Consider the following 23,982-nt stretch of genomic DNA (forward strand, 5'->3'; position numbering starts at 1 on the left):
AAAAAAAAAAAAAAAAAAAGAGAGACAGAGAGAGAGAGAGAGAGAAAATCTACAATTATGCAGGGACACAGCAATGGCAGCACTAATACCATTACCCCTCAACTAATCTCTCCCTGCACATCTTCATTAAGAGTTACTAGTGAGAATGATGTGACTTATTAAATAAAGCTGTCATAACTGTGAACACAGTGACGTTTGGTGAATAATCTCTTAAGGGTCGTAAGGGTTTGCATGATAGCCTACTCAACTTCTACAAACAGCCAGTCAGAAAAAGAATAAAGCACAATTGCAATTTTCCAAAGCTGAAACAATGGTCTCTTCTTGGCTTCCATTACAAAGTGGGTCCTCAAAATGCCCAATGGCCTGGGATGGCCATCAAAAGCCTTGTCCATAAGCCCAATGATAACTGGTGGCCATGCCCTCCACAGGGGCGAGAAGGAAGGCAACTCCCAGGCAGCATAGAAGAGGGCTCCAAGATGGATCTCAAGCAGCCTCGTGCCTCCATTAATCTGCACCTCAAATGACTTGCCACAAAAGAAGGGTCTTTATGTGACTTACACAACAACTCAAAAGCTGCGACAAAAAGAATCTTTTTAAATAAAGTATTTAACTAAGTTTATATGTAAGCAATAAAAACCCTTTATGATGAAAGTTACCTATGACACCATTTAAGAAACAAAATTTCAAAAGTGAGTTGATATTTGCAGCAAGAAAAACATTTTCTTTTTCTTTCTGTATATATATGTGTGTATATATAAAGAAAAGATAGATTTTTTTTTTCAGAGCAGTTTTATTTTAATTACCAGAAGCTGAAAACAACCCAAAGGTCCATCAGCAGATGAATGAATAAATGAAATCCAGCATGCCAGTACAATGGAAAATATTCATATATAAAAAAGGACAAACTATTGACATGCAGCAACACCGATTAATCTCTAAATAATTATCTACACAAAACATGAGTACCTATTCTATGACACTATTCATATACAGTTGTCTACAATGCACACTAATCTATAGGACAGAAAGCAAATCAGTGGCTGCCTGGGGAGGGGACAAGGCAGAAAAGGGGTTACAGAGGGGCATGAGGAAACTTCTGGGGGGTGTATGTGTTCATTATTCTCATGGTGGTAGTGGTGGTTTCACGAGTGCATTCTTTAGCAAATTATATAGTCAATATATACAGTTTATTGTGTGTCAATTAAAGTCATCAAAAATATTGTTGTGATGAAATTGCCCTTGATTTAAGGATGGGGAAATTGCCAGTACAGTCCTCCTCCTCCATACATGGCAGCTCTCAAACTATAGGTTGTAAATGGCCATCTGTTTTATCTGCTCACAAGGCCACACTTAATGTACTCCCCCCAAATTTCTTAAAGTCATTAAGGAGTCTTTATCCCCAATTTGCACATATGTTTATATTTGTGCATTTGCCATTGCACAGGTATTAATGTATTGAAGATCTCATCTTTATGGTCATTAACCCCAGGTCCAGATGGCACCATGGCTGAAGAAAGATAAAATTTCATTCTCATCTTTCTTTAGAAGTCTGGACAAATGCCTCTACTCAGAGGTGTTCTGTATCTCACTGGGAAAAAAAATGCCCATAGGAAGAACTTTACCTAAAAAGGAAATCCCTACATTTTTTAAATAAAAGAGCAAACACTCTATTTGTTGGCAGATATTTTTGATACTCCTTGTAACATCCCAGCACTGATCTCAGAACTGGCCACTGACTTCATTCTCTCAAGCTCACCTGCTTTTCAGTTCTTAGGCTTTCTTTGGAAGCTATGGGTACCAGGTACAGGTCAAAACCAAGAGGGATCTAATACCCCCAGGGGCAACCCTTAATTAACAGGGCATGAGAGTAAATGCTGCCTACATTATGAGGGTCTTCAGATGGAAAATTCCTTTTTTTTTTTTTTTTTTTGAGTTGGAGTCTCACTCTGTCGCCCAGGCTAGAGTGCAGTGGCACACTCACAGCCACCCCAGTGTCAACCTGCTGGACTCCGGTGATACTTCTGCCTCAGCCTTCCAAGTAGCTCGAACTACAGGCACGTGCTACCACACCTGGCTAATTTTTTATTTATTATAGAGACGAGGTTTCACCAAGTTGCCAGGGCTGGTCTTAAACCCACAGACTCAGGCAATCCACTCACCCTGGCCTCCCAAAGTGCTGGGATTACAGGTTGAGCCACTGAGCTTAGCCCAAGTGGGGAATTCTAAGACATGTTATACTGAGAAAGCTATGTTCTAAAATATGAAAATAATATAAAGATTCTGGTGTCTCTTCAAATTATAATAGCAGCATCTGAGCTTCTAGTATTTCCAAAAACATCTGGTTCACTTCTCTCAGGTGGACCACTGAATCTGATCCACATTCAACAGTCCCAGAGTTGAAATACTTATACCCAGATTTTGATACATGTTGAGAGTGGTATTTCATTTCTGATATCCTTATGGAATATAATGGTGGTAATATTATCAGGAGTCAAATGCAGGCACTAAAAGCAAGGTTTTCTCAGAGAAGCAATGAACAGAAATTGAGAAAATCTAGAGCTCTTTTTTTCCCCAAATATTTCTTTCCCAGGATCAAAACTAGACTTTAATCCTATCTGAAACAGTGCACATGTTACCACAGTGCTAAATAATTTTTAAGATTCTGTAAAACTGGATCCAAAGAAAAAACTCTTCCCTTTTTCTAAGGGGGTACTTCCTTAACATTGCAAAGAGCCAACTGGAAGGAGCTGGAAGGAATCCCAAGAGTCTGCTAGTTGAGTCCCATAGGAGCCTCAAAGCCTAAGGGACTTGTAAGGCTACCCAGGTGTCAGAGACAGAAGAGTCCCTTGCACTTCTGTCCAGAATCTGTTAATTTATAGAATACAGCTCACTCAGTTCTTCCTTCCACACAGAGATCATGACTAAAAACTGTAGGTATAAAAATCATTATACAAATAACATCCCAAGGCTTTCCAGTGACTTTGCATTACTGAAACACAATCCTGAAAGAAAAACGGAGCTCCAGCAAATACAATAGCTGCATCTTCACAGTTAGTTAAAAGAATCCATCCAATTAAAATCAAGCTATCTTACCATCACTCCAAAAAGAAAAAATGCCCCCAAGTCTAGTAAGACCTGTGGATACAGTTTTTTTTATAGGGCATCAGTCTCACGGTCACATTCTAGAACAAGTTAATTTCATACCTGGCCTACGAAGCTACATGTGACTCCCATGCTGAACCACCTGATCACACCAAACCACCTGCTGGAAGAAAGATCTAGAAACAGGACCAAACATAACAGGCTTGGACCTATGGTAAACAATTTTCTGACAATGACAGCTATGCCATCCTTGAATTGGTTCCTGAGAAAGTCACTGAATCCTGTGAACAGTTCTTGAAATTATGGTTTCAGTGCACTACCTCCTTGACCTTCAGGCAGGAAAATTATTAGGACTTTACACAAGAATGAAAGGAGGCCATAAACCTTAAAACACACCTCGATGAATCCCTAACCTCAAGCACAGTCTCTCATCCCAAAACAGACACCAATACGAAGTTAAGTGATGACAGGTGATGCTAAGAAATTCACCATAGGAATGATGAGTTCCATTTCACAGGTATTTTTGTGTTTGTTTTGTTTTGTTTTTTTAAGGTTCAGCATTTGAAGTAGTGAGAAATGCTAGCTTATGAGAATCTCATAGGGCCTACTTTTTTTTGTCTGTGTCTCACTCTGTCACTCAGACTGGAGTGCAGTGGCATACTCACAGCCATCACAGCCTCAACCTGCTGGGCTCAGGTGATCTTTCCTCCTCAGCCTTCCAAGTGGTTAGTACTACAGGTGTGTGCCACTACAGGTGTGTGCCGCAGACTCAGGCTAACTTTTTCATTTACTGTAGAGACATGGTCTCGCCCAGTTGCCCAGGCTGGTCTCAAACTCCTGGGCTCAGGCAATCCTCTCGCCTCTGTCTCTTAAAGTGCTGGGATTACAGGCGTGAGCCACTGTGCCCAGCGGGACTACTTTTAACATGGAGAACAAGAAGAGTCACAGACCACTCTGTGGGACTCTGTGGGACTTGCCATCGGTGACAGCTCCTGGCGTCTTATCTCCTGCATCCCTCTCGCTGGATTCCTCACTGACCGTAGAGTCAGCATCTGAGGGAGAAACTCTGAAGACACAAAATAAATTGCAAACATTAGAAATGAGTAAAGAATGAAAAGAAAAAAAAGTCACATTAACCTGGATATGGAAGCCAGGCTTCCAGGCAAAACTGGTAGAGATGACAGTCCACAAAGTTATTTCATAGCACAGCATCTGCAAGGATCACATTACCAAACACATGGTCACCACCTGAAGACAGATGGACACAGCTTACTAAATGCCTCAGCAGGCTTCATTCCAAGAATGCTAGAAAGCTACGTGCCAATCAGGAGGAGATGAGTAGCTACCAGGGCCCAAGGCCCAGTACTTGGTTCCAGACACTTCGGAACAAGCAGTCTGGGTTTAGCATGAGTTGGATCAAAGAGGACCTGGGGTTCAGGACTGCTTCAGGGTTAACTGGGTCTGCAGAATCCCTGGAAGGTCACAGCAGTTCTGCAGTCACCCCAAATAACTCCAGATCTTTGGAAGGCACCTACACTGAGATTTGATTCTATAAATAAAAAGCCAGGGTATCACAGCATCCAGCTTGCACCAGACTAGGAAAAAATCCTCCATCAGTTAGTAGCCTGACTTCAATGGAAATGTAAAGTGACAAGACATTCCAGTACCCCTGAGCGATGCTGAAACATTGGGGTCTCATCCGTCGCCCAGGGTGAAGTGCAATGGCATGCTCATGGCTTACCGCAGCCTTGACCTCCTGGGTTCAGGCAATCCTTTTGCCTTAGCCACCCAAGTAGCTGGGATTACAGACACATACCACCATGCCCAGTTAATTGTTTTATTTTTTGTAGAAACTAGGTCTCACTATGTTGCCCAGGCTGGTTTCAAACTCCTGGGCTCAAGCAATCTTCTCAGCTTGGCCACCCAAAGTGCTGGGATTACAGGTATGAGCCACCATGTCTGGCCAAAACAAAGTTATTAACCATGCAGGCCACTGAGATGTTGTGATTAAACATCTACGACGAGACTACTAGGCAAGAAAAAAATTACTTGCCAAATTTGTATTCACATATTCAATAATGTTTAGTTAGTCAATTTATTTTTTTAACCAGCAAAATAATTAAGCAACTAGTATCTCTCCACATAACTCATTTTCTTTTGTAAAGATCATGCTCTAACATCCATTAAATTCTTAAAACTAGGTCAGAACCCCCGGGGTAGATGTTCTGATGAGACAGAAATTATGACACAGTTTCGAATGTTGGTATGATCACATACTATTTTGTTCTTAGCAGAAAATCAGAATCCAGAGTTCCAAAGCTCAAAGGAAGCTTGACAGCAGGAGGCTTCAGCAGTAAAAGCCAGGTGGTGCTCTGATCTAAGGTCGACTTAACAAAACCGGGTTCTGAACTTTGTCTTCTTCTACAGACAAGTGGCCCTTCTCACAGGGCCAGAGGGTGGGAGAGGACTTCCAGGTAGTTTGGAAAGCTAATGAGCAATTCTCCATGTGCTTACTTTGATAGGAGAATAGGAAATAAGCTGGGAATGGGAAGTTGGGCTGGGATGGGGCGGTGACAATGTGCTAGCAAAGGGGACAGCACGGGAAGCCAGAGAAAAAGAAAGCAAATGCAGGAGGATGTGATGGTCACCTGCGGACAGAGCCCTGAAGTCCAGCCGACCACGGTCATCCTAGACCAGGGCACGGAGGCCCACACCAGCTGAGTGTGTACCCTGCATCATCCCTCTTCCTACATTGTTTCTGAGATGATCTCCACAGGGCCTGGCGTGCTCCCCTCAGAATATATACACCCAAGCTGGTCAATCCTGAATCAGGCCTGAGGGTACCGCCAAACCATCACAGACAATGATTCATCATTGTAAGCACTCTGGGGAAGGAAAGCATACAGTCCCTCATTCGGTGGCCCATCAGAGTGGCCAGAGCACAACGGGTTCATGCACAACTCTGGGCAGGTCGTCTGTCTCTGAGGCTGCTGACGCAGGGCTGTACTCAACCATCAGCCCTGCCAATGTGAGAAACCAACCACCTGAAAACAGAAGCACACTCCACAACAGACACAAAACAGAAAGCCCAATAATAACCTTCCTCTGTGGCGGATGTTCTTGGAAGGGATCTTTGGCTTGGGGCTTGGCACATCTCCATTTTCCGAGGGTGTGGTGTGGTCCTTCACGGGTCCTGGCAGTGGTGCTGGCTCATGAATAATCAATATGTCATCTTTATTGTGCTGACCCAGATGCTGCTTAGCAAAGTCAAAGCCCTTCACGCTAGGGATCTGCAGCTAAAACAAACACACACACAGGCAGACATACAAACAAGACAGTTAATCTGCCATCTGAGGCTGACAAGAGGAACACAACTTCTGACCCAAGACTATGCTGGAAATTTCAACATCCAGTTCATCAAGCATCTCTAAACACTGACTGTGTGCATGGTTCTGTATATACATAGGATTGAGAAGAAGACAGAGACTTGTGAAAGGTTACAAAAAGTACAAGGATTAAACAGCTAGACCATAATACAAAGACTACATCTGACCCACTGTCACAGTAGCATACCATGTGCCACGTGATTTCAGAGAGTAGCATGGACAAGATATTCCTTATAGTGAAATGAGGACTTGAGTCAGAGCTTGAGGATTTGGAAATAAAAAGAGGACGCTACAAGGAACATGTTCTAGATCCCATCAGAAACCAGACATTGGTTTCCAGCCACTGGCTGCACCAGACAGGTCAGAGTGTAGGGGAGTGAGAGAGAAGTCCAGCCTGTATATGCACAACTCCAAAAACAGTAGCTTCTAGAGCTTCCCTCTGGGCATACAGAAAACCACCAGATATTTCTAAGCATGCAGATTTCTAAAATCCAAGCAGGCAGGACACTAAGGAAATAGAACAAGGGCCCAGCAGTACCATGTATGTGAAATCATGAAGGCCTGAGCCCAAAATCTGAAATGAAAATGGAAAGAAATGAACAGCTCTAGAAATCAGGTAGAAAGACCTAGAAGCCAAATAGACACAAGAGGCAAAGGAACAGAAAGAAGCTAGTGATAACTTGAACATTTTAGGCAGAGTATCCTGTACGGTGGGAGTGACATTCAGGGAAAGAAGTATAAAGGAATGACGACTGGAGGAGATGAAATGACATACTCAAACAGACTCAATTTGAGATGACAGGAGCAGTCCCAAAGGCCAGTAGTATGTGTAGCTGGAGATGGAGTACCACGGCCTGGGGGAACTTTCAGGCTCAGATGCTACTTTGAGAGCCATCTGTGTAGAAGGCAATATGTAGGGGAGTTGAGTTTTTCAAGAGACATACAGATTCCATGGACAAAGTGTTGGAGAGCATCTAACAGTCTGGGAAGCAAGGAAGAAAATAGAATGTAACTTCAAAGAAACAGAAGGATTTGGGAAGTTCAGTGAAATAGAAGCCAAGGGAACAAAGAATTTCTAGAAAGGTGTGGTCAATAGATGTAATGGAGCACAAAGCTGAAGGAGAAAGTAGGTTGCAAAAAAAGTCCACCACTCACACTGGTGGATACAGGAGTCTGCCCCAGGAATACACAGCACCCACCAACACCAAACCCATGACCAAGACCCCAGGAGCCTGCAATGAGGAATGCCAGACTTCAGTTTCTAGGCCTGTGGCAAAATAGGAAAGATTCTCCAAGGTACACAGAAATATGGACAATAACAGCAGGGCAGTGTTTTTGATGACTTTTTTAAGTGTAAATTTGTGATTTTTTAATTTTAAAGATGAAATTGAGATGTTTGTAATTTCCTTCCTTCTTGCTTTTTTATAAATTTCCATTTTTATATCCTGAACATTTACCATAATACTATAAGGATATAAGAAACGGATTGGCAGTAGCAGGAAACTGCCGGGGGGGGGGGGGCAGGTAACACATAACATCAATAAAGGTACCTGATATCAAAACAGGTGAAGTGGGGACCAAAGGGAGGCCCAAAGTTTACCTGTACAATGACCACTTGTATACCTAATCCTGAATTGTACCACATATCTTTAAATGATGACATTTTTAATGATACTAACAGTATCCAGTTTCCTTAATTCAAGTTTGCAGAATATAGGGAAATAAAATGCAAGGAAGTAGTCATTCCAAAAGGTCTCAGCAGGAACACCACATGCAAAACAAAGGCCTGATCAGTTCAAAAGACAAAAGCCAAACAGAGTAAGGACTGATTTTAGACAATGTACCACGCATAGAAGCCAAAAGATTTGTCTTATTTTTGCTAACTTTACGTATAAATGAGTGGCAACACCAGTGGCTTAGGTTTGGAGGACCATGGCCTGGGGAAACTTTCATGCTCAGACATGACTTTGAGAGCCATCAAGAAGGTGACACGTAGGGGAGCTGAGATTTTTCAAGATTTTACCTACATGCTAAAAATCCAGGACCAGAGAATGGGTAGACAAAATCTGCACTAATGATTTATGCCAGCAGAGGGAGACAAAACTTACAGTAAATATAGTTTACAAAAGTGTTGCTTGGAAACAAAAGGCAAAGGCTGACAAGTCTGTATTTTCTAGCTGGTGAGCTGGTGTTCAGGAGCAGGCCACTCCACCACTTGGGCAGCTCATGAGTACGTGCATCCCTCAGCTCAGGAACAGTTTTGCAAACGATGAACCCAAGCCTTCTGCTCCATGACATTCCCTATGCCCTGGGATAAGTTTATTTCCCCATCCATGAGACATTGGATTACCACAGTGATCTTCAGCTGGCCTGCCCAAGCCCCTGGGGGCAGACATACTTTTCTTAGGAGTAGGCAGCCTTTCTGGAGAGATCAAATTCCAGATGCACAACCTCTGCACATGCTCCTATGGACAAACAATTCTCCTGAGACTAGAGCGTGCACCCACAGTCCATGCATCACATAGGCTTCCCCCTCCCACTACCTTCCCTTTCCTAACTGTCCTTCTCCCACTTCACAGAAGAGAGATGCATCTCACAGCCATGCAGCAGCTTCCTGTAATGCTCCAACCAGAGGAGTAGAAACTTCTGGGGCGTCAAATACCAAGGCAATTCAAAACACTGGCTTTGGTAGGTCCCCTTAATCAAACTTGCTGTATGATTTCCTTTCTTTCTCTCTTAAAGAAATAAGGGAGAAATGTAGCCAAGAAATAAGATCATTCAGTCCAAACTGGAATGGTGTGAATTTAGACATCCTATAGAAGAGGCAGTGGCTGTGATGTTTTTATTCAACTCCTTCACCTCTACCATTGCCCAACCATCAAGAAGACTTGGCTGCCACAGAAGAATCCAATGAGAACAGAGTGAAGAAGATGACAGAGAGGAATCCTACAGGCACTGTCTTGTTTCATCCACGGAGAGGGTCATGACAAGGTTCCGCGCTTTATCTGTCTGCCTTAGAAGTGGAATGTTCCAGGCCTCTTCAGCAGTGTGCTGGAGAAGACCACCATGCCATAAAGCGCACACCTGCTGCAAGCTCCCCTTTCTCAGGAATGAAAGGCTTGGGGAGCACTCTTGTTCACCGGCCCCAGTCTGGGTCTTAATGACATATTTTTATCAAAAGAAAAAGGAGTAAAAATTTCCAAGTTTACTTCTGAAAGATCAAAATTATAACTTCAAATCAAAGAACTAACACTGGAGCTAAATTAGTAGTGTATACTTTCTTGAACACTTACTTAGACTTACAAAATACTTTCATTAACTTCTTTCAAATGGTGACCAGATCCTGCAAATCTGTGTTCAGTCTGCTTGAAAGCAAATCTCTTGCCCAATGTCCTTCATGACCCTCTTCTGCCCATTTGTCATCCCCATGTATTTATTATATTTAGATTAACTACTGTAAATAACATACTTAATAGCAATCATCAATGTACCTTTTGTAAACTCTACACTTACTAGTCCATTCTTTTTCCTCTTTTGTTATAAATTTCCACAAAGATCCAACTGCTCTCTTAAAAGCCAAGCATCAATGGACGGGGACCCCAAAATCTTGGAATTATTTTTCGGATAGTAGGCCCTTTGTAGTCCAGGTTTCCCCCGCTAGGTAAGTGTTCCAGGAACTCATCGGCATCAGTGTACCAGCTAGCGTTGTTGTGCGTTCAGCTTCAGGTAATTTTTTTTTTGGAGATTTCTCTCAATGTGTTTGCCCTTTTCATGATGGATGATTTACAAGCACGCCTGCCCACACTGTGCTGAGTGTTCAGCAGTTTTTGACCAAAAACAGCATGACTCCCATGCCCCACCCTCCCTATTCACTGGGTCTCGCCCTGAGGGACTTTTTTTGTTTCCCTGGATGAAAAAAAGTCCTCAAAGGGAAACATTTTGCTGATGTAAAATAGGTGAAACAAAAAACGGTAGCAGCACCAAAAGGCATCCAAATTGATGAGTTCAAAAACTGTTTTGAGCAGTGGAAAAAGCATCTCAATAGGTGCATTGCATCAAACGGAGAGGACTTTGAAGGTGACTGAAGTTTAAACATGTAAGAATAAAAACACAATTTTAATAAATAAATTCCAATTTTTCCCCTCATATCTATGGGTAGAGGAAAAACTAGGCAAGCCAGGAGGTAACACGCCTAAACTTCAGAAAACCAAGTCCATATGATCAGGAAGATTCCTCTCTCAGACTCTGACATGCTGTCCTAATTTATGAAATAGATAATTATAAATGTTATTTTCACTGAAATCACTAATCCAGCTATATAATTCTCAATTCTCATCTGTCAAGCCTTTATCAGAGACTCAGAAAATTGAAATTCGATGCCAATTATTCACAGCCGATGATGAAAATCCTAACATGAGAAATTTCCAATTTTATGGGATTGCTTTTACCCCAGCAGTACCTCATTTTAACTCCATAAACAAGGTGCCCTAAGTGAAAGTATGACAGACAAAATAAAGTCACTCTAGCGTCACCACCACCATTTAAGAAAACTTGCAGAAATCTTTTTTGGTGGAGTTCCTAGTAAGAAAGTAAATGCCTCTAATGACTGGGCAATAATCTCTTTTACAAATTAGATGTTTTGCATTAACAAAATTGGAAGAGGAGCTACTGATGGCCTCCACTAAGCAAAGGAGTAAAAATGACATAGAAATATAAATAGTGCTGCCACTGTGGTACAGTCTGTGTAGCTCAAGTCCAGGGCTCATGTGGGAAATAAACATGATAACTAACATAAGTGGAAATGCTTCATAAATGCCAAAGTGCCAAACAAATGATATTGACAGTATTATTGTTGCTGTCGGTTGATGAAACGTCAAGCAGTTAGTAGAAATAGCTAAGGATTCTCAGGCATCAGATATAGCTATAATTATGAATGTAGATATAATATTTTGTAAGTCAGCAACAGGTTGTGACACATGGCAGATCCTCAATAAATATCTGATGATTTGATTAATTTCAGAAAGGTTAGCTGAAGTTCCAAACTTACGGAATTTTTTGGGGAACCAAGAAAAGGATATATGTCATAAATGAAAAATATAAGTCCTGTTGGCTTATGGTTGATTTCGACTCACATCTTTAAATATATCCGTTGGATCCCTGCACTTCTCCAAGGCCGGGTGAGTCACCACCTTCTATAACAATAAAAAATTTGGCAACTAATCTATGCTTATGTGCAAAATCCATCTATACACTGAAGGAAAAAAATGAAAGGAGACATCCCCCTCCCCCCTTACAAAATTAGCTTCTTCCATTCATCCCTATTTTCTGGACCAGTTTTTCCATCTTCTTTAAAATACAGTTAAGTCTGCCTGGTATTACATCTCCAGCTTCCAAATGCAGACAGAATAGGCTTCAATCAGTATTTTATAAGAGTCAAGATTAATTAGCATCTTTAATATTCATATGAGGACTGAGTTATTTCTGAAGAAGGATGGCTCTTTTGTTCTTCCTTTCTTTAATATATCACAGAGGGGACAGGCCACACTGTCTATGCCCCACTGGAATAGGTCGCTGACCAGCCAGGGAATCTGATGGGGCAGGTCAGCCAAGGAATGTTAACACACAGGTCATAGATATAATAAGGACCAGATGGAACAAGATGTAGTGAAGTCCCAGAACTCGGGTTAGCCTGACCCCCTGGGAAGAAACAGTTAAGATGACAATAGAAACCACAAAGCCAACCCCAAAAGCATCTGAAGAAAAATTTGCCATCATGTAGAGTGTGCCATTGTAAGCATTTATTAACTGATCGATGTAACGTGTGAAAAATCACCACAACCACCATGCTGTTTCCATTTAGAAGGTGAAGACAAGGCAATGTTATTGCCATCTGTTTGTCTTCAGTGCAGCCCAGCACAGGGACACTGGGCACCCTGTGGTCATGGAGTTCTGGAGAGCAGTCCCCCCAGATCCTCCCAGGTGTGGTCAGCCAGCTGCTGGTAAACCGAGATCACCTGCATGTCAGGTGTTGCAGGGGATCCTTACAGAGAATCAGAGAGCAGCCACAGGGGCGAACGGAACCTGGCTGAGACGAAGAGTGGCCCACTGAGCCTCTCTTCAATCCACTGTCCACGCTGCCTCCCAAAGGGGTCATTCCAAACAGAAATGTGTTCAAGCTCTCCCACTGAAAACCCTCCCATGGCTGCTCACTGCCTACAGCGTCACTTCTAAGTCCTTCTCTGTCCTGAAAACCTCCCAGGGCCTGGTTCTCTGGCACCCGAGTTTTGGCTGTGCCCTTCCTTCTGGCCCTTGCTCCAGCCTTCCTGAGTTGCCCACTGTTCCCTCCCACTTCATCTGGCTTCATCTCTTCCACCTTGAAGCTTCAGCCCCAGGGTCACCTCCTCTCAGCGGATAGAGGCACCCCACTGGGAGTGGGCAGCTGTCCCTCCTCTGTGCTCCACAGTATGTCACACATTCTTACATACCGTAGGCCTATTTTGGGATTACTTGCCTTTCTCCCTTGCTAAAATCCCCAAAGGCAGAGATGGCACGCTACTTGTATTTGTAACTTAGCCTGGCTCAGCCTGGCTCAGAGCAAGGGCTCAGTGTTCGGTAAGAGGCAACCATATCTGAGGCAGCACCACCCTCAGCAGCAATGGAGGCTGGTCAGATGCTACGGTCTCACGCCAATAATGAGGTGTGGACTGTCCCCATCAGAAGGAACAAATTTCCATGGGGCCTGCAACATCCAGTCAATGCCATTCATGGTGAAGAGGATCCAAGCTGGAGTTTATTAGGTAACAGTAAAAAATGATGACTCTGAACTATAGATTAAAGAGAACACAGATAAAAGAAAGATACACAGGTTTTGTTTTCCTTTATTACTGAAAATAAGAGCAGGCCCTGCCTCAAAACATGACAGAATAGCCTCTCCCTCTTATCATATTTCAAAACTAATCTACTCCCAGACAAGCTGAAGAGGTTCCCTTCTCGTTTCAAGGGGAAGGGGGTGTGGAGTTTAGGTCAGCAGATTTATTGTTTCCAGATGTTTGCAGCTCTGGGATTTGCTAAAGGATTTCAGAGAGTAATGGTGAGGCAGCTCAGGGGGTGGGGTGAGCAGAACGGAGAGAAAGAGCAGGAGAAAGAGCTCTTGCAGCCATGGGGGAGGATGGCATCTCTAAATTACCCAAGGAAGAAGCTAGGTCCCTCACCATGGTCATTTCAACTTAGAGGAAACACTTATGAAGTAGAGACATTTGTTTTTAAACTAAATGGAGAGCAACATTTTCCTATTATACACAGCAGATCTATAGGGCAGGTTCCTGCACCAGCAAAACAAGACGGAGCTTCTACAATGCTGGTAAGGTTTTGCTTTCCTAACAGTACCAGAAGACAGTTATTCCTTTGAGGAATCCTCCATGCAGGAGACCTTTCCTATAAATCCATCGTAAAAGTGTATGCACAGATCCTTACAGCACTGGAGGAAAAAGGGCAGCTCCAAGGACTGGAAATTCTATTTGAAACTCAGTCCATGTGATTTATAGCAACATCTGGGACTCGAAAATGTTTCGGAAGTAAAAGTGAGAGAAGGAGAAAGCTTGGGGAATATCCTGTTTTGAACCCAAGAGATGGTGTCCTCTGAGAGCTTACTGAAGTAACAGATGATAGATGGACTTCCATGGGCGTGTTAATATTAGAAAATATGAACCAAAGAAGACCTAAAAATATAACCATCTATACCTGCTAACTCTCTCTGTAACAACACTCTTCATCAGAACAAAAACATTTCCAAACCTATTGTTGATCTGATAATAATGAAATGCACACTATGAATCATTTAGCATACCACGCACTTTTTTCCAGGTTTTTTTCAACACCATTCACTAGTATAACAACAACAAAACAACCTTAGCAGACTATGTAAATAATAAATGAAGATATATAACAAATGTAATATTAATGTGTACACTGTTTCTAATATAGTTGGTAGTCATAAGCTTACAATTTAAGCAAGATTTTGCATTTTTTGGCTAATTTATAAGAAAGAATCCTTTTTATTTACTTTTACAAAAGTAAAATCAATTTTTAAATGTTTATTCTTTTCATTCAACAGGTCTAGGTTTGCAAAATGCAGAATTTTTTACACCAAGACAATCAACAAAAGATTAAGAGATTAATAGAGCACTCCTTTATTCCTTGTTCTCTTGCCTGCTCTTGCTTGTTCCTATCAAGCTTTTGAAGTGAGTGAGTCCCCTACGTTTGTAAGGTGTACAGAGGTACCTGCTAAGAAGCATAGTAGGCTGACTGCCGCCTTCCACCCCCTTGGTGAACACACTGACTGGTCTCCATGCCACGGCAACTGTCAGAAGCCAGTGTGTTCTCCTCTGGATCTCTGGCATGCTTCTGCTCACATCAGCTGAGCTAGATACTGACCAAAAGTCCATTTCTTTGCTCTGAAACCTGATATAGCAGTCAAATATTATGAAAACTTTCAAATATAATGTGTGAAAATTGCTATTTCTATGAAAGCTAAGTTGAATGCTTTGGAAAGACACTTGAAAGATGAGCAGCTAAAAAAAATCTGCTATCAAATTAGGTGTAGGCAAATTAACTCCAAAAGTCTGTGGAGTTAGGGAGGAGGTGGTGGAGGGAGGTATTGAAAAAAAGTCTAGAGAACTTGGCATTCATGTGGCTTAGCTCCTCTCTAAAGAAACCCACACTGGAAACCGTAACTGGTACATGTTGGGTGTTATTACAAGAAAGTCCACACACATTTCCTCTCAGTAGACCAACACCTCAAAAACAAAAAGACTTGGGATACACTGCAAGGCTAACAAGTAAATGTCCATTCATATATTTTAAGTTAAAATGTTTAAGGCATGTATTGTCAGTTTTTAATGATTAAGGGGTCTTGATCGAGGTGGATAAGTGGGCTTCAATCTGGTGAACAGAAGATAAAGAGGCCCTCTTATGGTGTTGCGTACAAAAGAAGTAGATACACAGATCTGAGTAAACTTTCCTTGGTTCCTTTTCTCTGAAAACATCCAGGAGTAAAACAGATCAGAATTAATACACAAAATAGATGTGATTTTCCAACTGAACCTCTCAAAAATAAAACCATGGTAGAACCCAGAGCTATATCATAGTTAAACCTTTATTCAGCTTCAAGTTTTTGGGCTATATTTACTACTACAGAAGAATCAGGATTTCAGGAAACAGATATGAAGGCAAAGGGACACCACCATTCAAGCCAGAAGATTTCCTTAATAGCCCTCTCACCAGTCTTTCAGTGCTAAGAGCCTAAACTCATCCCACCCTTACCTTGCAAGACTGCTTATGGAAACACTGGAAGGGGGGTAGCCCCTTACCTTCTGGCGCTGCTGAATGTTGGCCACAGAATCAGGCTGAAAGTCCAGTTTGTCCGTGCGGCAGAGTTTCCAGTAGAGGATGATGACAATCACTGTCACCACCAGCACTGGGATGACCACACCAACAACGACCCACAGGTTGTTGCTCTGAGACTCTGGAGATGGCCTCTTCACCCTGTCCACAGCTGCAGAAAAGGAAGAAAGGTCTTTCAATAATTCCTCTCTACTCATTTTTAAGACTGCATGAGTCTTCATCTATGAGAAACTTAAAAAGCCACTGACATTTCAGCTCAAGATAATTGTTTATAAGTTATGATCTCCTGATGACAAGAAATGTGGCCAAGCAAACAAACACAACATACAACATCACATCTAGAACACATTAGAGATCACAATGATATATATGATATATATGATGTACCAAAAAGCACAGGGTTAATTAAATGGCAAGGCTAGGTTAATTCCAGGTCTCCTGACTTCCAGTTTATTTCGCTTGTTCCCTAAACTTTTACCACAAGACATTTCCATACAAAAAATGGTCTGTACAACTTTGTACAAAAACAGGTTATCTTCAAAGGGAAGAGAAAAGCAGTACATCTACAGAACATAGTCCTGACCACTGAATTAAGTACAGCAGGACTCACAGCCTCCAAGATTACATGACAGCACACAAGCCCGAACTCAGAGGTTTATGGAAGAAAACTCTTCCCCTCTTTCTCCCTTTCCCTCAATGCTCAAAATTTCTCAAGTTCACACATGTGTATTAAGTGTGCCAGACACAATTCTAAAGTCAGGTCTCAACAACAAACAAGCAAAGTCCCTCAAAGAGCTTAGTTCTAGTGGGGGAAAGAGAAATGATCAAGTGAAACAATCAATAATTTCATAATTTCATATAGTAAGGAGATATAACATGATCAGAAATGCAATTGGTTATTTCCACTTCAGCAATTAAGAAATGATAAAGATGCTGATACTCATGGCAGCATTATTCACACTAGCCTAAAAGATGAAAACAACCTAAATGTCTATCAATAGGTGAATGAATAAGCAAAATGGGATACCTACATACAATGGAATATTATTCAGCCTTAAAAAGGAAGAAAATTCTATACACCATGAATGAACCTTGAAAACACCATGTTAAGTAAAATAAGCCAGCTGCAAAAGGGCAAATATTGTATGATTCTACCTATATGAGGTCTCTTTAAAAAAAAAAAAAAAAAAAAACTCACAGAGACAGAAAAAAGAACCGCAGTTGCTAGGGGCTGGGGGAAAGAAGAATGAGGACTTATTATTTAATGAGTACAAAGTTTTTGTTTGGAATGGTGAAAAGTTTCCTGAAACGGATAGTGGTACACTGCAAGTATACTTAATAACACTAAACAATACACTTAGAAGTTTTAAAGTGGTAGGTTTAATGATGTATATTTTACCACAATAAAAGGAATGAAGATAATCCTTTTTCTCAATGAAGTCTCACTGTGTTCATTCAGAAACTGAAGTCCCAATAAGCAGCCTATAAGGTACTGCCTTATTTCTCCACCTGTGACCCTCCCCAAACCTCTGAAACATGGCTTTTCAGTTATTCATGATCGTTTATGTTTCCATGTGAATTGTTTCTATATGTATTGTCATTTCCAGGTCTGAGAAGAATGATGTTGGGAACTTAAGGGGTATTGTGTCAAATCTATAGATTGCTTTTGATAGAATGAACATCTTAACAATGTTGATTCTTCCTATCCACGAGCATGGAATATTTTTCCATTTGTTCGTATCTTCTTGGATTTTTTTGAGCAGTGTTTTGTAGTGCTCATTGTGTAGGTCTTTCACTTCTCTGGTTAGGAATATGCCAAAGTATTTCAATTTTTTTTTTGGTGGCTATTGTGAATGAGATTGTGCTTTTTATTTGGTTCTCTGTTTGTTGTTGGTGTATAAGAATGCGACTGTCTTTTGCACACTTGTTTGGTACGCTGAGACTTTGCCAAAGTCCTTTATCAGTGAAAGGAGGTTTTTGACAGATTCTCTTGAATTTTTGAGGTATAAGATAATATCATGAGTAAAGAGGGATAACCTAACTTTCTCTTTTCTTATTTGGATACCCCTGATATCTTTAGAAAAAGAAACAAAGTAGGTAGTATCACACTTCCAGACTTTAAACTTTACTATAAGGCCACAATAATCAAAACAGCCTGGTATTGGTACACGAACAGGCATATGGACCAATGGAACAGGAGGGAGATTCCAGAAGCAAAACCTCAATTCCTCAACCAACTCATCTTTGACAAAGTCTCCACCAATAACCACTGGGGAGAGGAGAACCTATTCAGTAAATGGTGCTGGGAAAACTGGCTGACCACATGAAGAAGATTGAAACAGGACCCCTATCTATCACCATACACAAAAATCAACTCTAAATGGATTAAAGACCTAAATGTAAAGCCTCAAACTATAAGAATCTTGGAAATTGGAGTTAGCAAGCAATTCCTGATCAAAACTCTAGATGTCCGTGCCATAAGAGATAACATAGACAAGTGAAAACTGAAAAAGTTTCTGCAAAGCAAAAGAAACCATCAAGTGAGCAGGCAGACAGCCCACAGAATGGGAAAAAATATTTTCCAACTTTATTTCTGACAAAGGCCTAACATTCAGTATCTACAAGGAACTCAAACATGCCGAAAGGAAATAAACAAACAGCCCCATTATAAAGTGGGCAAAAGACATGAATAGACACTTCTCAGAAGAAGATACACAGGCAGTCAACAGATACATGAAAAAGTGCTCAGTCTCACTCATCATCAGAGAAATGCAAATCAAAACCACACTGAGATACAACCTAACCCCAGTAAGAATGGTCATCATTAATAAAACAAACAACAACAGATGGTGGCAAGGAAGCAGAGAAAAGGGAATGCTTCTACACTGCTGGTAGGAATGTAAACTAGTTCAACCTCTATGAAAGAAGTGTGGCAGTTTCTAAAAGAACTAAAAATTGAGCTTCCATATGACCCAGCAATTCCCTTATTGGGAATATACCCAGAGGAATACAAATCATTCTACAAAAAAATACCTGTACACATATGTTTATTGTAGCATGTTCACAATAGCAAGAACATGGAACCAGCCATGCTACCCATTAAAACTGAACTGGATAAAACAAATGTGGTACATATACACAATGGAATATTACACAGCCACAATGAAGGACAAACGTAAGTACTTCGCAGCAACTTGGATGGATTTAGAGTCTATCATACTCAGTGATCTAGCACAGAAACCAAGAACAGAGTACTATATATTCTCACTCATAAGTGGACCCTGAGCATTTACTACAATACTATAAGAAAGGGATTGGCAGTAGTGGGATATTGCCGGGGTGGGGGTAGGAACACAACATCAATAAGGGTACCTGATCTCAAACCAGGCAAGGTGGGGACCAAAGGGAGGCCCAAACTTTACCTGTACAATGCCCACTTGTATACTTAATTCTGAATTGTACCCATCTTTAAAATAAAATATTAAAAATTTTTAAATATTAAAAAAGGAAACATGGCTCTTCTTAACTGCTTGATTTAAGGTGACAGTTGGCAATTTTCAAGTCACATGAAAACAAATCTTACTCATTTTGAATCCACCACTCCCCAGTCCACTGCCATGCTCACACCCCCAGCCTCTCCTCTTTCATAGCCTGGGACTACATGCTGTAACACCTTGGTCCTTCTTAATGCCTTTCACTAGTTCCTTCCCCCTCTTCCTAGTCCTGGGCCCTCTGTCCTCTTCACTCTATGCTCAGAATGAGTCTCACAGGACTCCACTCTCCTAGGGCTCAACTGCTTCACCTACTCAGGTTCTAGGCATGAAGCTCCATAAACTCAAAAGCCCCCTTCTCTCTGTCAACCTCCTCATGAAGCCCAAGTCATAGAAACCTTCTCATAATGCTAATTTCTCCCCTGTCTAAGGCCTTTTGTTCTTGTTGTCTTTACTCTTGCATATGGTGCCTTTTTACTCTCTTAAATGCTTCTGATTACATAAATGGATCATCTTGATACACTACATGACTTTGCTCATTAATGTGGGCATGACGTCAAGTCTTGTCTTTTCAAGCACATCTTGGTCATGGGTATGGACTGTTTTTTTAAAAATTTTAAACATGTGGGATACAATTCAGGATTAGGTATACAAATGTTCATTATGCAGGTACCCTTGTTGATGAGGTGTGCCCACCCCTGGCAGTTTCCCAATACTGCCAATCCCACCCCTGCCCCCCCCCCGCCAGTTTTCCACTACTATCAATCCCTTTCTTATAGTTTTATGATAGTTGTTCAAGTTTCACTTATGAGTGAGAACATGTGATACTTGGTTTTTTGTTTCTGTGATAGATCCCTCAGTACTATAGCCTCTAAGTCTATCCCAAGTATACCCAGAGGAACTCAAATCACTCCATGAAAAGGATACCTGTACACACGTTTACTGCAGCATTATTTACAATAGCAAAAATATGGAACCAACCGTGCTGCCCATTGAAAGAGGACTGGATAAAAAAAAATATACACAATGAATGTACACAATGAAATATTATGCAGCCATAAAGAAGGACAAAATTATGAACTTTGCAGTAACTTGGACTAAGTCTTATGCATTCATATCCTGTGATGGTTCATACCTGCTATGGGACCAAGAAAGGTGTTCACTCAAAGATGTAATAACAAAAAAGATTATTGGTTCTGGTTTAAGTTTGGGCTCAGGCCCCTGAGAGAGCCACAAAGGGAAGGAGCGAACATTCTAAATCAAATGCATGAAGAAAAACCACAAATTAGAGCAGAGGCTGCATATGCCACGGGGAAAAGTAACAAGGTGTCGAAAATATGTATTTTTTCATTTGGCCAGAATATAGATTATATATGCAGCTCATTTTGCATGAAAGCAGCCAACATTATAGAAGTAGTGTCAAGGTCAACCCAAAGAGCTGAGACAACTGACACTCTTCTTAGTTCTGACCTCGTAGAACCCTGGAGAGGCAGAGGTTGATCACACAAGGCCCTGACACCAGTGTCCTGAGGCTCCCTCTGGGCTGGCCCAGGTGTTGGTTGAGGCTCCTTCTACCTCTAGCCCTGAAATTCTAGGAATGTTACCAAGACTGTGGTTTTCAGCACAAAACTGAGCAAGGAGAGGTGTGAGACTGGATGGAAGTAGGCTTAGAAAGGTTAGTAGGCTTAGAAAGTTGCCCACAACCTACGGCAACTGACTTTGCTTAAAACACCAAGTGCAGTTGGGCTCAGTGGCTCAGCCTGTAATCCCACGCCTTTAGGAGGCTGAGGTGAGTGGATTGCCTGAGCCTGCGGGTTCGAGACTCGCCTGGGCAACTTGGCGAGACCTCATTTCCACAATAAATAAAAAAATGAGCCGGGCGTGGTAGCGTGTGCCTGTAGTTCTGGCTACACGGAAGGCTGAGGCAGAAAGATCGCCGGAGCCCAGCAGGTGGAGGCTGCGGTGGCCGGGAGTGGCCACTGCACTCCAGTCTGGGTGACAGAGTAAGACTCCAACTCAAAAAAAAAAAAAAAGAGAGAGAAAAAAAAAAACAAAAAACACCAGGTGCTTGGCTGGAGTGGAGTACCTCTCCTACAGCCAGAAATGTCATATATGCAGAAATATATATGTCATATATGAAGAAGTGCTTTTGCTATTTTTTTTCTCACTGCTTTGGAAGAGAATGCACTAATATGCATTCATATCTCCAATATACAGACTGCCAATGGTTATTTGCTTAAACTGTGCCATCACCTTTCACAAAGTGAAGAGGTATGCCCATCAGTCCTTGTACTGGTCAGTCTCCAAGGACAAGTACAGATTCCACAAAAAGCCTTCCACCACTGAGGATAATTGTCTCCTACATGTCTGCCTTTGTTTCCTTCACGTTCTCTGTAGAGTTTTCCAATATTCTCTGATGTGGAATCCCTGATAAACATTTACTTATTCTTTTATCTTTGGAAGCAAGTTTCACAAGGCTCTTACAGGCACCACTCTCTGGATCATAACACTCACGTTAAAATAGCAGTCTGATTCATAAAGGTACATTTAGAGAAACACACATCCATTATCTCTCCTTTTTCTTGACTTTAATACCCCAAATCTGTGAGTTGGAAAGGAAGGTGCTGAGAACAGCCACAGTCAAGCAGGCGGGAGCAAGACCTTCCAACAATAATAAAGAAACATCAAAATACCTCTTTCTAAATTGTGGAGCAGTGTGAGGATAGGGTGGGAGAGACATAGGACTGACAGGGGGAAGGATCAAGGACTTCTTTGTGTTAAAAGAGCCTGAAGGAAGCCAATAAAACCAGAGTGCACCTCCCAGCTTCCTGCATGACTCACTGTCCCCACCAACATTCAAAATATGACATTGGAGGTTTTGGAGTAAATACAGAGCAAGACAAAATTTATAAAAAGAGAGACCGTTCGGGGAGCAGGGGGTAGATATTAAAATTGATGTAAGGCACTATAAGTCACTACAACACAACAAATACAAAATCCAAGGCAGGGAAACAGCAGTGCCCGCCACCTCTACAAGCAATTGAAATCCATAATAAAGAAGGTCCTGTCAGATAAGTTTTAATAACTGCCATTTTATATGTGTCACCTCAAATAAGGGTTATACATTCATCAGAATGACAGACTTCAGAGCTCGCTGTCAGAACAAGATGAGTTTTGGAACCCAGCGCAGCCCAGACGACTACACGTCAGGCACTTACGCTGGGCCACTGCGCCTTGGATTCGGTAACCCAAGATGATGGCTGCTCTCTGGAGATCTATCTTGTTAATCAGATCAGAAGACTTGACTGCACTGAGTCTTTCTCCATCTTGATCCTCCACGAAGTAGATGAGCTGCACAGGATCATCATCTCCCTCCAGCCTGGACACATTCACCACCTGAAAGATAACAGAAACCATTAGCATCGAAGAAGCTCATGTTTCCAGATGCCCTTTCTCAGGTCACTTAATCCTGACTGTGTCACTCAGGATTTATTCCAAATGCATAATAACCTCCTTATACCATTCAAGGGCCCAGAATCTCCATGGTGCTCTCCCCTGATGGGAAGAGGAACCGATAAAAAGGAAAGTTCCTCTGTGTGGAATAACAAATGTGCTTTGTCTTGCTCGACATCTCTCCGAGACAAAAGGACAAGAAGGGTTCACAGAAAACGGGGTGGTCAAGTTCAAGCAGTCTAAAATTGCCACCAACAAGCTGTGACATGCCAGCCACATCCTCCCAACGTGAACGGTAGAGTTAGGTGTATCCCTGGCACTCTGAAACCGTTAACGGCTCTACACAGTCCCTTCCTGAGTCTATCAGCATTTCCTCCTTATTCTTCTAGGGTGGGGTTCTCAGCCTTGGCTCTGCTGACCATTCTTTGGAGTGGGGAGCACTGTGGGATGGTTAGTAGCAGCCTTGCCCTCTACCCACCAGCTTCTAGCAGCAAGTGTCCCCTCTCCTCACTGCCTGAGGCAACAACCAAAAATGTCTCCAGATATTGCCAAATGTGCCCTAGAGTGCCAAATCACCTACCTCAGTGAGAAGCACCAATCCAAGGACAATAAACCTTATAAATTCATAATCTTGTGGGTCAAATAGTACTTTGATTTATCCCCAAATCTATCTCCCTCTGGTGTTAAAAGCTCATCCTTTTATATCAGTACTTCAGAATCTAGTATTCTTGACATATCATAGATTTTATTCTGTTGCTATTTCTCTTAATAATATACAACAATTTTATTGCCCCTTTAGACTCCAGCAAAACACTGATGTCCTGAGAAAAGGATCAAAAATGGCTTCAAGCCTTTTATTTCACACATAGCAATTTAAATTGCTGGTCTCTATATTTGCCATTGGCAAAACACAGCTGCTACCTCTCTATCCACGTGTATAGATTTATAACATCGCCCTGTGCTTTGGACACAGCTGCTGCAGGACTCGCCTTCACTATGGGAAACTTCTGGCAAGCCAACAATTTCATTTCACTGGGAAAACCTTCTTCCAGATCACATCTACAAATCCTTAACAACACACATCCAAAAACTCTCACCCTTGAGAATCTGTTATTTATACTTCATCCTCAGAAGGACTCTATCCTACC

The 23,982-nt window shown here is 41.7% G+C and overlaps 1 protein-coding gene across 1 annotated transcript in view; it reads right to left on the bottom strand.

Annotated features, from left to right (window-relative positions):
* Nucleotides 1-3,204: 3,204 nt before the first annotated feature.
* LOC103256470 (UPF0606 protein KIAA1549-like) overlaps nucleotides 3,205-23,982 on the bottom strand; it is a gene marked incomplete at its 3' end in the record, with an annotated part of 58,043 nt that continues 37,265 nt past the window's right edge. Inside the window, exons 9-13 of the mRNA XM_021710545.1 lie at nucleotides 22,600-22,777; nucleotides 15,857-16,041; nucleotides 6,202-6,398; nucleotides 4,053-4,168; nucleotides 3,205-3,278 (exon numbers count right to left, since the gene is read on the bottom strand). Coding sequence (XP_021566220.1) covers nucleotides 3,205-3,278; nucleotides 4,053-4,168; nucleotides 6,202-6,398; nucleotides 15,857-16,041; nucleotides 22,600-22,777 — 750 coding nt within the window. The remainder of the gene's footprint in view (nucleotides 3,279-4,052; nucleotides 4,169-6,201; nucleotides 6,399-15,856; nucleotides 16,042-22,599; nucleotides 22,778-23,982) is intronic.

Source organism: Carlito syrichta, unplaced genomic scaffold, assembly GCF_000164805.1.
Source record: "Carlito syrichta isolate Samal-C Ts95f unplaced genomic scaffold, Tarsius_syrichta-2.0.1 Scaffold289571, whole genome shotgun sequence".
NCBI classification, from domain to species: domain Eukaryota; kingdom Metazoa; phylum Chordata; class Mammalia; order Primates; family Tarsiidae; genus Carlito; species Carlito syrichta.